The following is a 23,177-nucleotide window of genomic DNA, read 5'->3' as shown; positions in this document are numbered from 1 at the left end:
GGAAAAAGACAGAGATGGAAGTAGGGAGGAAAGAGGGAAGGAAGGACAAAAGGGAGGAAGAGAAGGATGGAAGGAAGGAAGGGTGGAAGAGAGAAGAGAGAGAGGGAAGGAGGGAGAAAAGAGGCAAGGAAGGAAGGATGAAAGGGTGGAAGGGAAAATAAGAGTGAGAGAGAAAGAGGGAGGTAAGGGAGGGAGGGAGGGAATGGAGGGAGGGGAGGCAGGAGGGAAACAGAGAAGGAAGGAAAGACAAAAAGGAAGGAAGGAAGGAAAAAGAGAGAGATGGAAGGAGGGAAGAAAGAGGGAATGAAGGACAAAAGGGAGGAAGAGAAGGAAGGAAGGGTGGAAGAGAGACGAGAGAGGGAAGGAGGGAGAAAAGGGGGAAGGAAGGAAGGGTGGAAGGGAAGGAAGGAGTGAGAGAGAAAGAGGGAGGTAAGGAAGGGAGGGAGGAAGGGAATGGAGGGAGGGGAGGGAGGGAGGAAAGAGAGAAAGAAGGAAAGACAAAAGGGAAGGGAGAGAGGGAGGGAGGGAGGAAGGGAGGAAGGAAGGAAGGAAGGAAAGAAAAAGAGAGAGATGGAAGGAGGGAGGAAAGAGGGAAGGAAGGACAAAAAAGAGGAAGAGAAGGAAGGAAGGAAGGGTGGAAGAGAATGAAGAGAGGGAAGGAGGGAGAAAAGGGGGGAGGAAGGAAGGATGAAAGAGTGGAAGGAAAGGAAGGAGTGAGAGAGAAAGAGAGAGGTAAGGAAGGAAGGGAGGAAGGGAAGGAGGAAGGAAAGAAAGAGAGAAGGAATGGGAGGATAGGATGGTGACAGAGAGGAGAGCCTGAGAAAAGAGCCCAAGGGGTCGCATTCGGGCCCTGGGACTGGGTTTGTCCATACCTGCTTTACGGCCACAAAATTTGGTGAAGCTTGGATGAATCGTTTCCTCAATTTGACCCAACTGATCAGAGATATCGGATACTACTTACTGATAGATGTAAAGTCTCATCCTGAATGTTTTCTAAGCTGGTTGCTACATCTCTTCCCCCCTTCCTCAATTTTCAATATTTTCATACTATTCAGTAGGCCTGGGCGGTTTCGTTTCGTTAATTCGTAATTCGTTAATAATTCGTTAATTTTCCCATTACAAAACGATAACGAACCATTCTGGAGCAATCATTTTAAAAAATGAATTTTTAAACACGTTTTGTAAATGCTTCGTATTTCATTATTGTATTCGTTTCGTTATTGTTCCGAGGTCGTTTCGTTATTATTTCCGCATGTCTGGGCCAGTTTTATGGTTTAATTAGTGAAAAATAATTTTAATATCACACCAACAGTCAAGAACAGAGGGAGAGGGAAGCTTCAGAAGTTTTTGGAGGTTTTTTAGCGTATTTCGCGGTCGCGTCCGCCATTAACGAATCGATTCGTTATTGTTTCGGAAATCGATTCGTTATTCTTTTTACCATTTACGAAATTTCGTAAATATCGAACTTTTTAAAAGGAAAATTTTGTAATTATTTTAAATATCGAAACAAAAAAAAACCCCAAATACAAATCGATTTTAGAAACAAATTTTTGCGTTGTTACCCAGGCCTACTATTCAGAAAGACATTAAGAAGAACAACGCACAAACACACCATTTGGAGAAGTGACTTTTCCATTCGTTTTACTAAAACATGTTTAATTCACCTTCTTTTTGTTCCGAAATCATGAGCAATGTGAACTTGAGCAACGGAGACCCACGTTTGAGAGACGGGATATAATTCTCTTCTCCCTTTTGCAAACACGACATTATCTCTTGCTCTCCTCGCAGAGTTCCTTCTTGTTAATGGATAAATCCAGACACACAAGGAAGTCGAGCCTTTTTTCAAAACCCTTTTGCCAAACCTCTATCCTATTGGATTTTGATAAGAAGGCTATTGAGCTTTAATAATGTTGCCTCTCCATTCCAGCCAGCCCTTAACATGTCTCTTTATTTGTCCCTAAAGCCTCTTCAAGCAATGCCTTTTTATTACAAGTCTCTCCGCTTGCTCTCTGGGGAGACTGGGGTCGACAAAGAGTGATAGATAGATAACTCTATAGATTATCTCCCACAGCTGTTTTCTCTCCAGTAGCCCCTCAGGCCATTCCCTCTAAGTAAACAGAGGCGGAGGGGTTGAGGGGGAGCCGGCTGGAGAAAGATGTCTCCCAAGGTCTCTTATCATCCAGCGGAGAAGAGGGGAGGGATACAAAAAAAAAACAGCCCATTGCAGACAGGTCTGGTTCCTGCTCTTTCCTTCTGCTCCAAAGCCCCACAAACCCAACCCTCGTTCCAAAAAAAGGTTTCTGAAGAGTGATGCCTCAAACCTTTTGGTCACTAAACATTTTTTCTTATACCAGCAAAATTGAAAACTGAATCTGTGATTTTTTGATGCCAGAACAAGTATTAATGCCCCTGTTTCTCGGGAGACTTAATACTAGAGTTGCTCATGGAACCGCTTTCCTTTATTTCATCTGTTCTTTTGTTATGTTCGGGAGCACGTAACGGGAAGCCTCTCCCAGTACAAAAATCAGCTCGACATGAAAGCAAGCGGGAGTTGCGCACGGAACCGTCTCTTTTTATTTCATCGTTTTTTTCGTTACTTTCATTACCTTCAGGAGAACATAACGGGAAGCCCCCTCCCAGCACAAAAATCAGCTCAACGTGAAAGGAAGTGGGAGTTGTGCGCAGAACCGTTTCTTTTTATTTCATCTGTTCTTTCCTTACTTTCGTTACCTTTGGGAACACATAACGTGAAGCCCACTCCCAGTGCAAAAATCAGTTCAACATGAAAGGAAGCGGGAGTTGCGTGTGGAACCGTTTCTTTTTATTTCGTCAGTTTTTTCGTTACTTTCATTACCTTCAGGAGAACATAACGGGAAGCCCCCTCCCAGTACAAACATGAGCTCAACGTGAAAGGAAGTGGGACTTGTGCACAGAACTGTTTCTTTTTATTTCATCTGTTCTTTCTTTACTTTCGTTACCTTTGGGAACACATAACGTGAAGCCTCCTCCCAGTACAAAAATCAGCTCAACGTGAAAGGAAGTGGGAGTTGTGTGCAGAACCATTTCTTTTTATTTCATCTGTTCTTTCCTTACTTTCGTTACCCTTGGGAACACATAACGTGAAGCCCACTCCCAGTACAAAAATCAGCTCAACATGAAAGCAAGGGAGAGTTGCGCGCGGAACTGTTTCTTTCCTTACTTTTGTTACCTTCAGGAATACCTAACGTGAAGCCTCCTCCCAGTAGAAAAATCAGCTCAACGTGAAAGAAAGCGGGAGTTGTGCGCAGAACCGTTTCTATTTATTTCATCTGTTCTTTCGTTACTTTCGTTACCTTCGGGAACACATAACATGAAGCCCCCTCCCAGTACAAAAATCAGCTTGACATGAAAGGAAGCAGGAGTTATGCACGGGACCGTTTCTCTTTATTTCATCTGTTCTTTTGTTACTTTCATTAACTTTGGGAGCACGTAACATGAAGCCCTCTCCCAATACAAAAATCAGCTCGACACGAAAACAAGTGGGAGTTGTGCGCGGAACCATTTCTCTTGATTTCATCTGCTCTTTCGTTACTTTCATTACCTTTGGGAGCATGTAACAAAGGACCCCAGAAAGGGTGGTTTCTTAAGTCTGATGCTTTAACCCAGATCTAGCTGAAGGATATTAGGAGAAAGGACCCCAGAAAGGCTGGTTTCTTGAGTCTTATGTTTAACTCAGGTCTAGATGAAGGATATTATTATTATTATTATTATTATTATTAATTTCAAACATTTATATCCCACCCTTCTCAACCCCATGAGGGGGGACTCAGGGCAACTTACAACTGGCAGCCATTCGATACCAACAAAAACAACCAGTCCCAATACAAAGCAAATTAACATTAGACTATTAATTATAAATATACATTAAAATGTCAGAATTATACATATTAAAACATAGCCAAGCCCAAATCTCAAATCCAAGTCAGAGTCCAGAGTTCCAGCCCGACTAAAAGGGGAGCCTTGGAAGTTCCCCCATTGCCGCCAATGGACTGGATCTTCCCAAAGCGAAAATGGATCTTTCAGCTGCCGGATTAAAAAACAGACTTTTTCCCATCCTAATTGGGAGGTTAATGAAAAATGGGTACGAGGGGCCTCCGAAATCCAAACACCAAAATTGGTATGGGGTTTAACCAAATTGCATACCCTTATTTAAAACTACAGCAAAGTCCCGGAAACCAATTTTCTCACTTTGGATGACTTCTGCTTTCTATAAAACAGAATGGGGCCTCCTTGCGATAACTCATTCAAACTGTAATAAATGCCCAAGTGCTTCCCAAAGCCAAGAATGACAGACCTTGCAGCGAAGGCAGTTGTGATAATACAAATTGTCAGCCTGTCACCGCTAAGCTCCGGATAATAGCATCCCTCTCTGAGTCCAGACAAACGGCTAGCAGGTTATGGAGATGAACAAGGGGGAAAGTTCTGCCTTTCTTCAAGGTCATGGGATGGATGCCTTTCATAGAAGATGGCTTTGAAAGGCAGCAGATCACAGGAGCTGCCTCCATAGACCTGTCAGCGGCTTATGATACTGTGAACCACCACCTACTCCTGAGAAAAATGTATAATATCACAAAGGACGACCACGTCACCCACCTCATAGGAAACCTGCTACAAAACAGGAGCTTTTTTGTTGAGTTTCAGGGCCAGAGAAGCAGATGGCGGAAACAGAAGAACGGTCTGCCTCAGGGGAGCGTGCTTGCTCCATCCATGTTCAACATCTACACAAATGACCAGCCATTGCCAGAAGGGACAGAGAGTTTCATCTATGCTGATGATCACGCCATTACTGCTCAAGCAGGGAGCTTTGAGATGGTTGAACAGAAGCTCTCCGAAGCTCTAGGTGCTCTTACTGCCTATTACAGGGAAAACCAACTGATCCCTAATCCATCTAAAACACAGACATGTGCCTTTCACCTTAAGAACAGACAAGCATCCCGAGCTCTGAGGATGACCTGGGAAGGAATCCCACAGGAGCATTGCAGCACACCCAAATACCTGGGAGTCACCCTGGACCGTGCTCTGACCTACAAGAAGCACTGCCTGAACATCAAGCAAAAAGTGGGTGCTAGAAACAATATCATACAAAAGCTAACTGGCACAACCTGGGGATCACAACCAGACACAGTGAAGACATCTGCCCTTGCGCTATGCTACTCTGCTGCTGAGTATGCATGCCCAGTGTGGAACACATCTCACCACGCTAAAACAGTGGATGTGGCTCTTAATGAGACATGCCGCATTATCACGGGGTGTCTGCACCCTTCACCACTGGAGAAATTACACTGATTAGCAGGCATTGCACCACCTGACATCCGCCGGGAAGTAGCAGCCAATAGTGAAAGGACCAAGGCAGAGACATCTCCAGCTCATCCCTGTTTGGGTATCAGCCAGCACGTCAACGACTTAAATCAAGAAATAGTTTTCTTAGATCAACAAAGACACTTGCTGGAACACCTCAGCAAGCGAGAGTCCAAAAGTGGCAGGCTCAAACCCGGCACCTCAATCCGTGGGTGATACCAAATGAGAGACTCCCTCCTGGGCACACAGAAAACTGGGCGACTTGGAAGGCGCTGAACAGACTGCGCTCTGGCACCACAAGATGCAGAGCCAAAGTGGAATCCACGACATACGAGTGTGGAGAGGAGCAAACCACTGACCATCTGCTGCAATGCAACCTGAGCCCTGCCACATGCACCATGGAGGACCTTCTTGCGGCAACACCAGAGGCACTCCAAGTGGCCAGATACTGGTCAAAGGACATTTAATCAACTACCAAGCTACCAAGCTGTTTGTTTGTTTTGCTCTGTTAGAAATGTAATACAATGGTATGGTTGCTGATGACACGATAAATAATGGGATGGACGATGGAGGGCATTTCATGGGAGATCACCCCAAATCAGCCCAGGACCCCAATTTAGTTTCTCAATGGGAAAGAGCCGGTGCTCAGCTTAGCTATGTCTACAAGAGGGTTCACAAGCTGCCTCCGGAGCCGTCCCCATCTAGAATTTCACAATATTTGGCAGAAACCACCTGGGCGTTTCGTTCTAACTTCCAGAGTTCGGAAAGTGTTATTATAAGACATCCACAAGAAAGGAAATCTCTGTCATTTTTTTTCCCATCTGAGAATGCTTTTGAAGAGGAAAGCTCCTCCAAAACGTAGAAAGCGTTGACAAGCACCACCAAGAGCAAAAATGTAGACCTGGATAGGAGAAGGATAACCGTCTGCCATGTCCATCCGTGGCTCGTCGTTGCCACAAAATGCAAACATAGGAATCAATGAGAGCAACGGAAAGGCTTTAAAAGACACATGGATAGATCAGCTTTCAGATTTGCTAAGTTATTCCACAGATAACTAAATGAAGCCATCTTGACCACTGAAATCCTTATTAGATAACCAGTGTTTAAGGTGGAAATCATCTATCGGATAGATGTCAATGTTCCGTCTTTCAGGAGCATAGTTTGCATTACCTTTTAGTTGCATGGGATAGTGTTTCCATGCACTTTGGTCAATGTTGCTCAAGCAGTAGTTTACCATAATACTGTCCAACAGAGATTTTCTTTAGTCCTATTTCTGGGTATAGTTTCCCCCTATTTGCTCTAGTTTTAAAGATATAATATTAGAGATAGATAGATAGATAGATAGATAGATAGATAGATAGAGATATAGATGGAGATATAGATGGAGATATAGATTGATGGATGGATAGATAGATAAACAGACAGATATAGATAATAGTTATAATATTATAATGTAATACAATATAATACTACTAATAATATGATATTATAATTATATATTTTATATTACATGTAATATTACTAATAATATTACAATATAATGATATAGCTGCTCTGAGTCCCCTTCGAGCTTGAGAAGAGCGGGGTATAAATACAGTAAATAAAGAAATAATACAATATAGTAATATTTAGTACTGATATTGTACTATGCTAATAATATAATATATTGTATGTATATCTATCTTGTAAGCCACTCTGAGTCCCCTTCGGGCTTGAGAAGAGCGGGGTATAAATACAGTAAATAAATAAGTAGTACAACATAGTAATATTTAATACTGCTATTGTACTATGCTAATAATATAATATATTGTGTGTGTGTGTGTGTGTGTGTATCTTGTAAGCTACTCTGAGTCCCCTTCGGGGTTGAGAAGAAAAGGGTATAAATACAGTAAATAAAGAAATAGTACAATATGGTAATATTTAATACTGATATTGTACTATGCTAATAATATAATATATTGTATGTATATGTATATATATCTTGTAAGCTACTCTGAGTCCCCTTCGGGGTTGAGAAGATAAGGGTATAAATACAGTAAATAAATAAATAGTACAATATGGTAATATTTAATACTGATATTGTACTATACTAATAATATAATATATTGTATGTATATATATCTTGTAAGCCGCTCCGAGTCCCCTTCAGGGTTATCTAGAACTATATCTATATCTATATCTATATCTATATCTATATCTATATCTATATCTTGTAAGCCTCTCTGAGTCCCCTTCGGGATTGAGAAGAGCGGGATATAAATACAGTAAATAAATAAATAGTATAATATAGTAATATTTAATGCTGATATTGTACTATGCTAATAATATAATATATTGTATGTATATATATCTTGTAAGCCGCTCTGAGTCCCCTTCAGGGTTATCTAGAACTATATCTATATCTATATCTACATCTATATCTATATCTATATCTTGTAAGCCGCTCTGAGTCCCTTTCAGGGTTGAGAAGAGCGGGGTATAAATACAGTAAATAAATTAATAGTACAATATAGTAATATTTAATACTGATATTGTACTATACTAATAATATAATATATTGTATGTATATCTATCTTATAAGCCGCTCTGAGTCCCCTTCGGGGTGAGAAGGGTGGCATATAAATGTCATAAATAAATAAATATCAAAAATATGGTATCTATCAGTCACTATCCAGTCGCCCACAGATAACCATGATAATCCTACCTAAGAAACTAGAGCTGATGAGGTCTATATCCAGTACAATTTTTAGAATCAGTACCCCAAATGACCTCAGGAACAGAACAAAAAATCTAAACAGTAAGAAAATTTTACATGGTTGGACACTAGAGTTGTGCGCGCAATCGTTTTCCTTCATTTCATCTGTTCTTTCGTTGCTTTCGTTACCTTCGGGAGCACGTAACGGGACGTTCCCTCTCCCGTACGAAAATCAGCTCAATACGAAAACAAGCGGGAGCCGAACGCAAGATTAAATTCACACTCTTGTTGTTAGTGCAACAAAATTGCAGGTTCAAATGTCTTCTTAGAAAAAGACCGAATTGAAACCTATTTACAACACAATCCCCTTCGGGATTGAGAAGAGCGGGATATAAATACAGTAAATAAATAAATAGTATAATATAGTAATATTTAATGCTGATATTGTACTATGCTAATAATATAATATATTGTATGTATATATATCTTGTAAGCCGCTCTGAGTCCCCTTCAGGGTTATCTAGAACTATATCTATATCTATATCTACATCTATATCTATATCTATATCTTGTAAGCCGCTCTGAAACCTATTTACAACACAACTCCGTTGTCAATGTATCGGGGGGAAATCCAGACAGAAATCTACTTTGGGGATGCAACAATTACATCAAACTTAAGAAAGTTTTCTATTAAAGATCTGAGCACACAAACCACAACCCCAAAGCACAGCCTTGGCACAAAGAAATAGTCCTACTTGGATGCCCAGTTGGCAAGGTCAAGAACCCAAAGTGATGGTTCCGGAGAGAGATTCCCTTTCTCTCGCAAGAGAGTGACAGACAAGGCAAACAATTCCAGCTTCACCAAACATTGAAGCTATACAACCCGAACGAGATTCAACCTTTGTCCTACCTTTTTAATGCAGCCATCTTGCAAACTGCTCTCGGGATCTGTCAGCATTTGCTGGGAAGAGAAGGAGAAGACAAAGACTCAGTATTTGGAACTTTTCAGACAAGACAACAATGAAAGGATGGTTTCATATTTGTCAAAATACTCACAGTGTTTCTCAAGCTTCCTAATGACATGGCCCCTTAATACAGTTCCTCGTGTTGTGGTGACCCCCAACCATAACATTATTTTCGTCACTACTTCCTAACTCTAATTTTGCTACTGGTATGAATTGTAATATAAATATCTGATATGCAGGATGTATTTTCATTTACTAGACCAAATTCGGCACAAATACCCAATACACCGAAATTTGAACGCTGGTAGGGTTGGGGAGGAGATTGATGTTGTCATTTGGAAGTTGTAATAGCTGGGATTTATAGTTCACCTCCAATCAAAGAGCATTCTGAACTCCACCAATGTTGGAATTGAACCCAACTTAGCACACAGAACTCCCATGACCAATAGAAAATACTGGAAGGCTTTGGTGGGCATTGGCCTTGAGTTTTGGAGTTGTAGTTCACCTATAATCAGAGAGCAATGTGGACTCAGACAATGACAGATCTGGAGAAAACTTAGCACGAATACTCAATATGCCAAAATGTGAACATTGGTGGAGTTTGGGGAAACTAGACCTCGATATTTGGGAGCTGTAGTTCCTGAGATTTATAGTTCACCTACAATCAAAGAGCTGTCTGAATTCCACCAATGTTGACATTGAACCCAACTTGGCACACAGAACTCCCATGAGCAATAGAAAGTACTGGAAGGCTTTGGTGGGCATTGGTCTTGAGTTATAGAGTTGTAGTTCATCTACATTCAGAGAGCACTGTGGACTCAAACAATGATGGATATGGACCAAACTTGGCGCAAATTCTCAATATACCCAAATGCGAGCACTGATGGCGTTTGGGGGGAAATAGACCTTGATGTTTGGGAGTTGTAGTTGCTGGGATTTATAGTTCAACTACAATCAAAGAGCATTCTGAACTCCACCAATGTTGGAATTGAACCCAACTTGGCACACAGAACTCCCATGACCAATAGAAAATACTGGAAGGGTTTGGTGGGCATTGGCCTTGAGTTTTGGAGTTATAGTTCACCCACATTCAGAGAGCACTGTGGACTCAAACAATGATGGATATGGATCGAATTTGGCACAAATACTCAATATGCCTAAATGTGAACATTGGTGGAGTTTGGTGAAAACAGACCTTGAAATTTGGGAGTTGGAGTTGCTGGGATTTATAGTTCACTTACAATAAGAGCATTCTGAACCCCACCAATGATGGAATTGAACCAAACTTGGCACACAGAACTCCCATGACCTAGAGAAAATACTGGAAAGCTTTGGTGGGCATTGGTCTTGAGTACTCAAACAATGATAGATCTGGACCGAATTTGGCACGAATACTCAATATACCCAAATGTGAACACTGGTGGAGTTTGGGGAAACTAGACCTTGACATGTCCCTGAGAGGAAACATGATAGCCATGAATATGAGAGGAGACATGATAGCCATGTATAAATATGTGAGAGGAAGTCATAGGGAGGAGGGAGCAAGCTTGTTTTCTGCTTCCTTGGAGACTAGGACGCAATGGAACAATGGCTTCAAACTACAAGAGAGGAGATTCCATCTGAACATGAGGAAGAACTTCCTGACTGTGAGAGCCGTTCAGCAGTGGAACTCTCTGCCCTGGAGTGTGGTCGAGGCTCCTTCTTTGGAAGCTTTTGAACAGAGGCTGGATGGACATCTGTTGGGGGTGCTTTGAATGCAATTTTCCTGCTTCTTGGCAGGGGGTTGGATTGAATGGCCCGTGAGGTCTTTTGATTCTATGATTTGGGAGTTGTAGTTGCTGGGATTTATAGTTCACCTACAATCAGAGAGTATTCTGAACCCCACCAACAATAGAATTGGGTCAAACTTCCCACACAAACTCCCATGTCTTGAAGGGACTCGCTGGTGCGAGCCTCTCTCCAGCCTCACATGCTCTCCCTTGCCCGCACTTGCTCACCACATTGGCATGCACCGAACACGCCTGCTCTCCCCTCCCCACTTGGAGTCTCAGAAACATGCCCCCCCCCCACGAGCCTCGCTCCGACATCAAATGCTCACCCTCACCCACACATGCACACAATGCTGCCATGCACCAAGCACGTCTGCTCTCCCCTCTGACAGGCAGGGACAGCACAATCAAAGCACCCTCAACAGAAGGCCATCCAGCCTCTGCTTAAAAGCCTCCAAAGAAGTAGCCTCCCTTCTACTCTGAGGCAGAGAGTTCGTGTTCTGTCACGCGCTGGGTCTGTAATAATTGAAATAGGACATGCACCTTGTGCCCAGCGGGAAGCCAGGGGCGCCTTGAAAGAGGCATTTAAGGATTTTCCTGTAGAGATAGTCTTTAGAGTCTTTAATGATGTAACAAAGTCCTTTATTATTGAACAAATCCAATAGATATTTCTCAAATCTTCAATGGGTCAAACAAATGCTTCAAGCAGGGCCGTAGCCAGAAAAATTTTTTGGGAGGGGTTGAAATTTTGGGGGGGGGGGTGAAACCTGCCTCCTAGCTCACGCTGAAGCAAAGAGCACAGCAGGGGCAGAGCAGCCTTCAACAGCCTGCAGCTCCGCCCTTGTCAACCACCTCCACCAAGTCTGGCCTCCTTAATGAGAGCATTCAACATCCCCCCCCCCCCAACTTGGTTGCTTCACTACTGTTCTGTCCCGCGCTGGGCCTGTAAATAATTGTCTTTAGAACAGGATGTGCAACCTTTGCTCAGCGGGAAGCCAGGGGGCCCAAAGAGAAGTTCTCAGAGGTTTCCACCACAAACAGTCTTTAGATGGCTTGAGAAGTACAACAAAGTCTTTTATTAATGAACAATCAAACAGAAACTTCTCTTGTCATCAGTAAAGTTAAGCAAATGATTCCAAGCTTTTAAGCAACTGGTGAATTCCTAATCTTGCCCACGAAGGACAGGCAACTGTCTTCAATAACTTCTTCTTTAAAGGAAAATCCCCGTTTTAACTTCTCCCAGGCTGACTGTAATCTAACCCTTACTGATGTGGACTCCGCTACCGGGTCAAACTGCGTCTCGAACGCCGAGTAAACCTACCAGCAAGGCAGTAGATGTTCTCCAGCTGGAGTTCTTTGGTCTTTAGGGCTGTTTTCCTGGAAATTCTTTGGAGACTCTTAAGACCTCTCTCCCCCGGAAGGTCTTAAGGGTTGAAGCTTTTGTACAGGGGAAACTTGCACACATCCTATACATAAGCTTACCTTGCTGAGACTAACTAAAAATGGTTCACTTCCCTTCCCAATTGCCCTGAGCAAGGGGCGGGACCAAAACTTAACAATGATGGACAGGTGACTTGCCCTATGACTGCAACCAAAGAAGCCACCTATCTGCAGAGTCCCTGAAACCTAGGACTGCAAGCAAACATTTAATACAAAGCAAATAAAGTTGGAGCTCCTGGTACAGCTGTACCAGAACAACTACATCGGCTATTGCTGCAAGTAATGACAGTGTGAATAAATTGCTAATATTTGCTTGAGATAGTGCTTGCAGTTCTGGAGGGACTCTCGATTTTTTGCATCTCATAGACTTAGAATGGGGATTTGGTTAACCTGTTAAAATTCATGAGTAAACCAGGTTTTTTTTAACAAAAATCTGAAACATTTCGGGGGGAGGGTTGAACCCCTAAACCGCCCCCCCTCGCTATAGGCCTGGCTTCAAGGCTTTGAATTAACTGGTGGCTTCCTTAATCTTGTCCACGAGGGACAGGCAACTGTCTTCATTAACTGTTCCTTTACTTTAGAGGAAAACCCTTTTTTTAACCTCTTCCAGGCTGACTATAATCTAATCCTTACTGATGTGGGTCCTACTACCGGATTCAAACTGTGTCTTGAGTACCAAGTAGACCTACCAGACAAAGTTCTTCCTAATGTTTAGGTAGGATCTCATTTTTTGTCATTTGAATCCATGGCTCCATTGAGTCCTATCCTCCAAAAAACCTTTTCACATCACTGATATTTCAAGAGGACAACCTCCGGAGCTACGCCAACATCTTCCCATCAATGATGATAATTGCTCTCATTATATTCCCCATGCGTTCAGGTGTCGATAGATCCCTTGTATTCTTTTCTATCCCACTCCTAATATCCTTCAATATTCTGTTTCCTTTCTGACACATTTGCACAGCTGTTTTCTGGGAAGTCTCGGCAACCGTTCCAAGATGTCTTTCTGGAGCTCGTACTTGCAGATTTGGAACTCGTCGTCGGCTCCAGCTCTTTCTCTCTCTCTTTCTTTCCCTCCCTCCCTCCGTTCCTCTCCCTGGACTTTTTCCACCACGCAACAGAAGCCCAAGACGTTCAGCTCCATTTATGCACCAGCTGAGAAGGCCTGGCTCCCTTTTCTGCGTGTTTGCATGACCCAGCCTGGGCAAGGTCGGCCCATTTCCTCAGTTCAAATATGTTGGCAAGAGCTTTCTCCCGCGTTCAGCTGTGACAACAAAGTGTCAGTGGATTCCTAGGTCCGCCGGTGTTTTATGTTGCTTTTAATAGACACCCAAAACTGTGGTTTTGGAAAGCTGTGAAAAGCAAACAGGAGCAAAAGGTGAGCGCCGGGAGGAACAAAGCGAAGTTTGTGGGGAGAAGTCAGCACGCGAAATAGTTTTGCATGCCCCAGTGCAAGTAGATAGGACTGGGCTGATGGAGCAGAACTAAGCTCAGGCTTAGAGGGAATGTATCGCCCCAAAAGGGTCAGGCCAGTTGGTATATAAACATGCACAAATGTGCATAAAGGTGTAAGCACTTTGCCATAAGTGAGTGTCTTTCTTGGAGCCAACAGCAAGATCATGATCCCTTCTCTGGAGATTAAGATATAACTATCCTCCCAATAATAATAATAATAATAATAATAATAATAATAATAATAATAGAATCATTATTATTCTATTATTATTGGAGGTCTTAGTAGACACCTAGGACAAGATCTTTTTTAGTCCCAGTTCCCTTGATTCTTATTCAGATGCTTTCAAGCTGGTTTCCCGGATTGCTGTCTTGCATCTCTTCTGCAGCGTAACAGTTTTTGACATATAAGACTGGATGGACTGGAAGCCCCATGAGGTCTCTTCCAACTCTAGAGTTGGAAGAGACCTCATGGGACATCCAGTCCAACTCTCTGCCAAGAAGCAGGAAAATTGCATTCAAAGCACCCCTGACAGATGGCCATCCAGCCTCTGTTTCAAAGCTTCCAAAGAAGGCACCTCCGGGGCAGAGAGTTCTACTGCTGAACAGCTCTCACAGTCAGGAAGTTCTTCCTAATGTTCAGATGGAATCTCCTTTCCTTTATTTATTTATTTATTTATTTACAACATTTCTACCTCGCCCTTCTCAACCCCCGAGGGGGGACTCAGAACGGCTAACACTGGCAGCAATTTGATGCCACAATATCACAATATACAATAACATAAAAACCATAAATACACAATAGATTAAAACAATAACAATAATTATACAATCATAGTAGCTATCATCATCATCTTTATTTATATTCCACCCTTTCTCCCCAAGGGGACTCAGGGTGGATTATAGTACACATATATGGCAAACTTTCACTGCCGTTATACAAGGACCAGAGAACTCAAGAACATCTGTCGGACAAAGAAGGCTGAAGAAATCCAACATTTTGCAGATACCCGTGATGCCCAGTGACTTTTTAAAGCCATAAAGGTCATCTGTGGACCAAGAAATCATGGCATACACCCTCTATGCTCATCAGAAGGAGCCAAACTTCTGAAGGACAAAATATAAATTGCACTATGTTGGAAAGAGCACTACAAAAGCCTTCTGAATCGCAACTCCAATGTGGCCAAAGAGGTTTTCTCACAAATACCACAACAAACCAGGGATGAGCTTGCAGCACTGCCTAGCTTGGAAGAAGTCAGCAATGCCATCAGCCAAAAACAAACAAACAAACAAACAAAGTCAGCGGACCTGATGGGATCCCTTCTGAAATTTTTAAAGAGGGTGGACCTGAGCTGACACAACAACTCCACCAGCTCATAGAAGAATTGTGAATGACCATGAAAATCCCAGCAAACTTCAAGGATGCCACCACATCAACCTTTTCAAAAAAGGGGGAAGAACAGAGTGCGGAAACTATCGAGGTATCTCCCTTCTAACCTCCTCTAGGAAAATTCTCGCAAGAATCCTTGCACACTGCCTTCTACCTGTCTCGGAAGACACCCTCCCAGAATCCCAGAATGGCTTCCGCCCCTCCAGAGGAACAGTGGACATGATCTTCACTGCACAACAGCTCCAAGAAAAAGGCAGGATGTCCATCTGTTGGGGGTGTTTTGATTGTGCCTGGTAGAAGGAGGTTGAACAGGATGGCCCATGATTCTGTGATTCTTGCTGAAATTGCCCACGTTGATGCACAGATGTGCACTACGGAGCTGTAAAGGCAGAGGAAGAGAAGATAATCCCGTCCCCGGATTTGGACTTCCTGCAACTTGAAAGCAGGAGAGCTTTCAGGCGAAGCACTTCAAGGCCTTTCGAAATCCTCCACACTTTTCTGTAACTAAACATGTCAGGGGACGCCATGTGAATCTTTTTGAAGAACAGTTTACAAGCTGGCATGCTCTGTCTGCATTTAGCCGTAATTTGATTACATTCCCCGGGCAGATCACAAATGAGCTTGTATAAATAGTAATATTATCCATTCACCCTATGGAGTCGGATAAACTGTTATTCTGTGAGTGTGCATGCGCATGAAAGTACATTGCAGGAGTATGTCGACTGGAAGTTTAAAAATGGATTCATTATATTGAACAACGTATCTTCTGTGCTGAGATGCGGAGAGATTGGTTTCAGTTTGGTTTCGACCTGAATTTGTCAAATTTGTATTTACGACCACACAGATCAATTCATCCTTAATAGCGTTTTGGACTGTATTTGAGATCTGAAAAAATGCACCCGTTTCCTTTGTGATGTCTAAACAATGCACGTTTGTCAATGGCATAAAAATGCACACATTTCATCGACTCATAGACTTATAGAGTTGGAAATGGGGCCATCCAGTCCAACCCCATTCTGCCAAGAAGCAGGAATATTGCATTCAAAGCACCCCCGACAGATGGCCATCCAGCCTCTGTTTAAAAGCTTCCAAAGTAGGAGCCTCCACCACACTCCGGGACAGAGAGTTCCACTGCTGAACAGCTCTCACAGTCAGGAAGTTCTTCCTCATGTTCAGATGGAATCTCCTTTCTTGTAGTTTGAAGCCATTGTTTCACATCCTAGTCTCCAGGGCAACAGAAAACAAGCTTGCTCCCTCCTCCCTATGACTTCCTCTCACGTACTTATACATGGCTATCATGCCTCAACCTTCATCAATAGGAGCATAGTGTTTTTAATGTCCCTGGCAAGCCTGAGCTCATTTTGTGCTTTAGCCTTGCGGACCTTTTCCCTACAGGAGTTGCCTATTTGTTTGAATTCTTCTTTGGTGATTTCTCCCTTTTTCCACTTCTTGAGAATTCTTCCACTCCAGGGCAGAGAGTAACAAAATGAAGTTCAACGGGGACAAATGCAAGATACTCCACTTAGGCAGAAAAAACAAAATGCAAAGATACAGAATGGGGGACGAGGCCTGGCTCGAGAGCAGGACGTGTGGAAAAGATCTTGGAGTCCTCGTGGACAGCAAGTTAAAGATGAGCCAACAATGTGATGTGGTGGCAAAAAAATCCAATGGGATTTTGGCCTGCATCAATAGGAGTCTATTGTCTAAATCTAGGGAAGTCATGCTCCCCATCTCTATTCCGCCTTGGTCAGACCACACCTGGAATATTGTGTCCAATTCTGGGCACCACAATTGAAGAGAGATATTGACAAGCTGGAATGGGTCCAGAGGAGGGCGACTAAAATGATCAAGGGTCTGGAGAACAAGCCCTATGAGAAGCGGCTTAAAGAGCTGGGCATATGAGAGGAAGCCACAGGGAGGAGGGAGCAAGCTTGTTTTCTGCTTCCTTGGAGACTAGGACGCAATGGGACAATGGCTTCAAACTACAAGAAAAGAGATTCCATCTGAACTTGAGGAAGAACTTCCTGACTGTGAGAACCGTTCAGCAGTGGAACTCTCTGCCCTGGAGTGTGGTGGAGGCTCCTTCTTTGGAAGCTTTTAAACAGAGGCAGGATGGCCATCTGTCAGGGGTGCTTTGAATGCAATATTCCTGCTGTTTGGCAGGGGGTTGGACTGGATGGCCCACGAAGTTTCTTCGAGTTGGAAGAGACCTCATGGGGCATCCAGTCCATCCAGTCTTATATGTCAAAAACTGTTACGCTGCAGAAGAGATGCAAGACAGCAATCCGGGAAACCAGCTTGAAAGCATCTGGATAAGAATCAAGGGAACTGGGACTGAAAAAGATCTTGTCCTAGGTGATTCTATGAAAAGATCCTTTGTGATGTCACTAGATTGGCTGTTGATAGGTGAAGTGGCCCTCTGTGACGTCACCGGGAAAGAAAGATGACGTACGTATGAGGAGGAAAAGAAGGAAAGGGCTCAAAGACAGCCATGTTGCCATTGAGACACTGTCTCAGAGCTGGAGAAAGGGGAAAGGAAAGAAATAGAAAGAAAAAAAGAAGGGAAAGAAATGAAAGGAGAAGGACGGGTGAAAGAAAGAGAAAGGAAGAGAAAGGAAAATGGGAAAGGTGTGAGAAAGAGAAGGAATTGATGGAACTTACACACACGCACACAAAAGAATACCTGATTCAGGTACTTCCTATCTAAACCTTTCCCTACACATTGAGCAAAAAAGTCCTGAAAGAGGTCTTTGATGTGCGAGCAATGAACTGTTTGATCGAGGTATGCTCGATCTTATTTGAATTTGGACAAGAGAGGGGGAAGTTGGCTTAATGTTTAACTCCAGTTTAGATCGTTTTCTATGCAAACATGTGTCTCCTTCCCGAGTGTCTGTTTTCTCCTCCTCGGGTTGCGTTGCTCTCTTTGCTGGGTCCTTCAGACAGGCTTCAAACACAGCCGTGATTAATGTGTGCGTCTCGAGGGGCAGTGGCACCAGGCAGATACGGCCAAGATAGTCCACACTTGGGAGAATCCCCAGTTGAGAGAGTGCCGTGAGTCAGGATCAGGCCTCGCAGGCCTAGAAAACTACAAGAAGGAGGTGAAGAATTCATGGACTATAATTAAAAGTTGCAGAACTGTTTACATTGCCGGCTTGATTAACTTTTGGGGGAAAACATGTTTAATTATCAGAGACAAAGCCTCTTTAGGTTAAGGAAATGTTTACAAGGTTCCTTACATTAAGAAAGCAATTAACACAAGGCATCCTTTTGCCTTGCTATAGATGCAGGCAAAATGTCAGGAGAGAATGCCTCTAGAACATGGCCATATAGCCCGAAAAAACCTACAACAACCCTGTTTACATTGCCGACTTGATTAACTTTTGGAGGAAACAACGTGTTTACATTATCAGCGACAAAGCCTCTTTAAGTTAAGGAAATGTTTACAAGGTTCCTCACATTAAGAAAGCAATCAACACAAGCCATCCTTTTGCCTTGCCATAGATGCAGGCAAAACGTCAGGAGAGAATACTAGGGCTGGGCAATTCGTTTCGTTAATTCGTAATTCGTTAAAAAATTCGTTAATTTTTGAATTACAAAACGATTACAAAACTTATTTTTAAACCTGGAAGTGTTTTTAAATATCCAAACGGCAGGCGCCAAAAAATTTTGGATTTCCGTCCATTTCGGAAATACGTAAGATGGCCGCCAGGCTTGCTGGGAGCTCTCCTCTCTCGGCGCCGGCTGAGCAAGCGAGTGAGAGGGCGAGTGAGAGGGCGAGCAGCGAGCGAGAGGGCGAGGGTGAGCGAGAGGGCGAGTGAGAGGGCGAGCGGCAAGTGAGAGGGCGAGGGCGAGCGGCGAGCGAGAGGGCGAGTGAGAGGGCGAGCGAGAGGGCGAGCGAGAGGGCGAGAGGGAGGTCTCCTTCTCTTTCTTTCCTTTTCTCTTCTTTCTCTCTCTCTCACCTTTCGCAGGGGGGTTCTGAGCTCTCTTCCAAAGAAGGCTCACTTGCTTCCTCTTCTCTCTCTCTCTCTCTCTCTCTCTCTCAATTCGAGGCAGGAAACCCCTCCATCCTGCAGCCATCTACACTGCAGCCTGGATGAGGTTTGGCACCACATTGGCTCAATGCTGTAGCATCCTGGGAGTTGTAGTTTGGCAGCCTGGGAAAAAGAGCCCCTCCTGGAAGGAACCCATCCTAGCGAGAGGGCGAGAGGGCGAGCGAGAGGGCGAGCGGCGAGCGAGCGGCGAGCGAGAGGGCCCGCCAGAGTGAGTGCCTGCCTTCCCTCAATAATAATTTCTCCTCCCTATTCTACTAAATTAATAATTAAATTTAAGAAATATTTAAAAAATATTGAAAAAAAAAGGGCGCCATCTTTACAAAATGTTTTGTAAATATTTACGAAATTTTGCAAATACCGAACTTTTTTTTTGGAAAATTTTGTAATTATTTTAAATATCGAAACAAAAAAACACCCCAATTACAAATCGATTTTAGAAACAAATTTTTGCGTTGTTACCCAGGCCTAGAGAATACCTCTAGAACATGGCCAAATAGCCCGGAAAAACCTACAACAACCCTGTTTACATTGCTTTCTTAATGTAAGGAACCTTGTAAACCTTTCCTTAACTTAAAGAGGCTTTGTCTCTGATAATGCAAACATGTTGTTTTTTTGGGGGAAACAACATGTTTACATTATCAGAGACAAAGCCTCTTTAAGTTAAGGAAATGTTTACAAGGTTCCTTACATTAAGGAAGCAATCAACACAAGGCATCCTTTTGCCTTGCCATAGATGCAGGCGAAACGTCAGGAGAGAATGCCTCTAGAACATAGGTCCTCAAACTATGGCCCGAGGGCCAGATACAGCCCTCTAATGTCATTTACCCAGCCCTCGCTCAGGGTCAATCTAAGTCTGAAACTACTTGAAAGCACACAACAACAACAATCCTATCTCATCAGCCGACTTGATTAAGTTTTGGGGGAAACATGTGTTTACCTTTTCAGAGACAAAGCCTCTTTAAGTTAAGGAAATGTTTACAAGGTTCCTTACGTTAAGAAAGCAATCAACACAAGGCATCCTTTTGCCTTGCCATAGATGCAGGTGAAACGTCAGGAGGGAATGCCTCTAGAACATGGCCAAATAGCCTGAAAAAACCTACAACAACCCTGTTTACATTGCTGACTTGATTAACTTTTGGGGGAAAACAACGTGTTTACATTATCAGAGACAAAGCCTCTTTAGGTTAAGGAAATGTTTACAAGGTTCCTTACGTTAAGAAAGCAATTAACACAAGGCATTATTTTGCCTTGCCATAGATGCAGGCGAAACGTCAGGAGAGAATACCTCTAGAACATGGTCATATAGCCAGAAAAAACCTACAACAACCCTGTTTACATTGCTTTCTTAATGTAAGGAACCTTGTAAACCTTTCCTTAACTTAAAGAGGCTTTGTCTCTGATAATGCAAACATGTTGTTTTTTGGGGGGAAACAACATGTTTACATTATCAGAGACAAAGCCTCTTTAAGTTAAGGAAATGTTTACAAGGTTCCTTACATTAAGAAAGCAATCAACACAAGGCATCCTTTTGCCTTGCCATAGATGCAGGCGAAACATCAGGAGAAAATGCCTCTAGAACATGTCCAAATAGCCCGAAAAAACCTACAACAACCCTGTTTACATTGCTGACATGATTAAGTTTTGGGGGAAAATAACGTGTTTACATTATCAGAGACAAAGCCTCTTTAGGTTAAGGAAATGTTTACAAGGTTCCTTACGTTAAGAAAGCAATTAACACAAGGCATCCTTTTGCCTTGCATAGATACAGGCGAAACGTCAGGAGAAAATGCCTCTAGAACATGGCCATATAGCCCGAAAAAACCTACAACAACCCTGTTTACATTGCTGACTTGATTAACTTTTGGGGGAAAACAACGTGTTTACATTATCAGAGACAAAGCCGCTTTAAGTTAAGGAATGTTTACAAGGTTCCTTACATTAAGAAAGCAGTTAACACAAGGCAACCCAATCTGCCCCACAGTAACATTCTCTATCCCACATTTTGTTAGTTTCTGTACAGAATGCCCTTTTGCGTCTTCTCCTTGAGCATTTGGAGTTCGATAAGGATGCTATGCGAAATCCAACAGGCTCTGAAGATGGCCGGATAGATAGCAGTGGTCACCCACCTACTGCCCGCCCGCAATTGCCCTCGGCAAGGGAAAGGTGCCAGTTGGTAATCTGCGCCTTGTCTTCTGTTTGTCTTGGCTGAAACTCTTAAGCCCTCTGCATATTGAACTTCTTATAAATGATCCCCATTAGAAGGAATGTTTGCCTTCCTGATAGTTGTCATGGGATGTGATCACAAAACTAAGAGAGCCTTGACTCTTTTGGAGCGGGCATGCCCTGGGCTTTATTTTACTTTTGATTTGTTTCTTCTTCTTCTTGTAAAAGTATTTCTACGCTTAGTATACAGCACTCGTTGTTTCCCACTTACCCTTGGATTTCAGGATTTGTTGGAGAGAAAGGGATACTTTTTGGGAAACATTCGGGTTTGGGTCATGAAGCGCTTCTCTTGATAGTACCGGTTAGGAAACTAAGGGTGCGTCTACAGCAGAGGCGGCCCTAGGTAATTTTCAACGGTAAGCAAACAGTATTTTGGCGCCCCCCCCCCCAACCAATCCTTGATATATATTTTCTGTTCGTCGTGGAAGTTCTGTGTGCCATATTTGGTTCAATTCCATCATTGGTGGAGTTCAGAATGCTCTTTGATTGTAGGTGAACTATACATCCCAGTAACTACGCTTGCCGCACTTGCTCCCTTGCCTGGCTTGCTTTGTGTCCGGAGGCGTGCCTGAAGACCCCGGCGTGTGCACCAAAAGTCACCTCTTCTCCTGACTTTCTCCTCAGCCATTGGGACCGAGAGAGAGAGAGAGAGAGAGAGAGAGAGAGAGAGACAGAGGTGGAGATGCCCACCTTTCCTGAAGGTAGGCGCAAAAACAAAGGAGGGAGCGGAGGTGGGAGATACCTCCAGCCGGAGGGGCTCCCTCTCTCTCTCTCTCGGTCCCAATGGCTGAAGAGACAATCAGGAGAAGAGGCGACTTTTGGTGCTCCCGCTGGGGTCTTCAAACACGCCTCCGGACCCAAAGCGGGCCAGGTGCGGCGGCTCCGCCCTTTGGCCCACCTGCGGATTGGGGAGAGGAGAGGAGGCGGGTGGAGCGCTGGGGGATCGGGAAAGTTAGCCGGTCATGGGGAAGGGATAGAACATGGAGAACGATTGAGCGCTGGCTCTGCTTGCGCACCCGGTGGCCGGGTGGAGCAGGAATGAGAGGGGCTAGGTGAGGCTCAAGGGCCCGGCCCCTTTGGGAAGAGGCTCGCTCCCCCCGGACTGCTAGGGCTGTTGTGAGCTGAGGGGGCGCTCCTCAAGTGGCGGTCGAGGGGCATTTACAGAGGCGCCTCTGCGCCCCTGGCAAAAAAAAGTGTTCTGCGACCGCTTACTTCGCGTAATGGACAAGCCGCCCCTGGTCTACAGTGGAGAGGTAATGAAGTGACCCAAACTGCACTTTCATATATTTATTCATTCGGTTCTTGTAGGTTTTTTCGGGCTATAGGACCATGTTCTAGAGGCATTCTCTCCTGACGTTTTGCCTGCATCTATGGCAAGCATCCTCAGAGGTTGTGAGGTCTGTTGGAATTAGGACAATGGCTTTATATATCTGTGGAATGACTGGGGTGGGGCAAAGAGCTCTCTCTGCTGAAGCTAGGTGTGAATGTTTCAGCTGACCACCTTCATTAGCATTTGAAGGCCTGGCTGAGCCTGGGAAAATGTTCTGTTGAGAGGTGTTAAGATGTGCCTGGTTATTTCCTCTCTGCTGTTTTGCTGTTGTAATTTTCTCCAACAACCACCATGTCAGACTACACAGAGAAGCCATTGAAATCCACAAGCATGTGGAGAATTTCAGCAGAAAGGAGGAGACCATGAAAATGAACAAAATCTGGCTACCAGTATTAAAAAAAACTCTAAAATTACAACAGCAAAACAGCAGAGAGGAAACAACCAGGCACATCTTAACACCTCTCAACAGAACATTTTCCCAGGCTCAGCCAGGCCTTCAAATGCTAATGAAGGTGGTCAGCTGA

The 23,177-nt window shown here is 43.6% G+C and overlaps 1 protein-coding gene across 3 annotated transcripts in view; it reads right to left on the bottom strand.

Annotated features, from left to right (window-relative positions):
- Positions 1-23,177, bottom strand: part of PRDM16 (PR/SET domain 16) — a 637,493-nt gene that overhangs the window by 296,801 nt on the left and 317,515 nt on the right. For all 3 annotated transcript variants that reach the window (XM_067472770.1, XM_067472771.1, XM_067472773.1), the window contains exon 3: positions 8,943-8,993. In XM_067472770.1, the coding sequence (XP_067328871.1) occupies positions 8,943-8,993 (51 nt within the window). The remainder of the gene's footprint in view (positions 1-8,942; positions 8,994-23,177) is intronic.

This window comes from Anolis sagrei, chromosome 13 (assembly GCF_037176765.1).
Source record: "Anolis sagrei isolate rAnoSag1 chromosome 13, rAnoSag1.mat, whole genome shotgun sequence".
NCBI classification, from domain to species: Eukaryota; Metazoa; Chordata; class Lepidosauria; order Squamata; family Dactyloidae; genus Anolis; species Anolis sagrei.
Note: the sequence above shows the minus strand (reverse complement) of the source record. Positions and strands in the feature narration are given on the sequence as shown.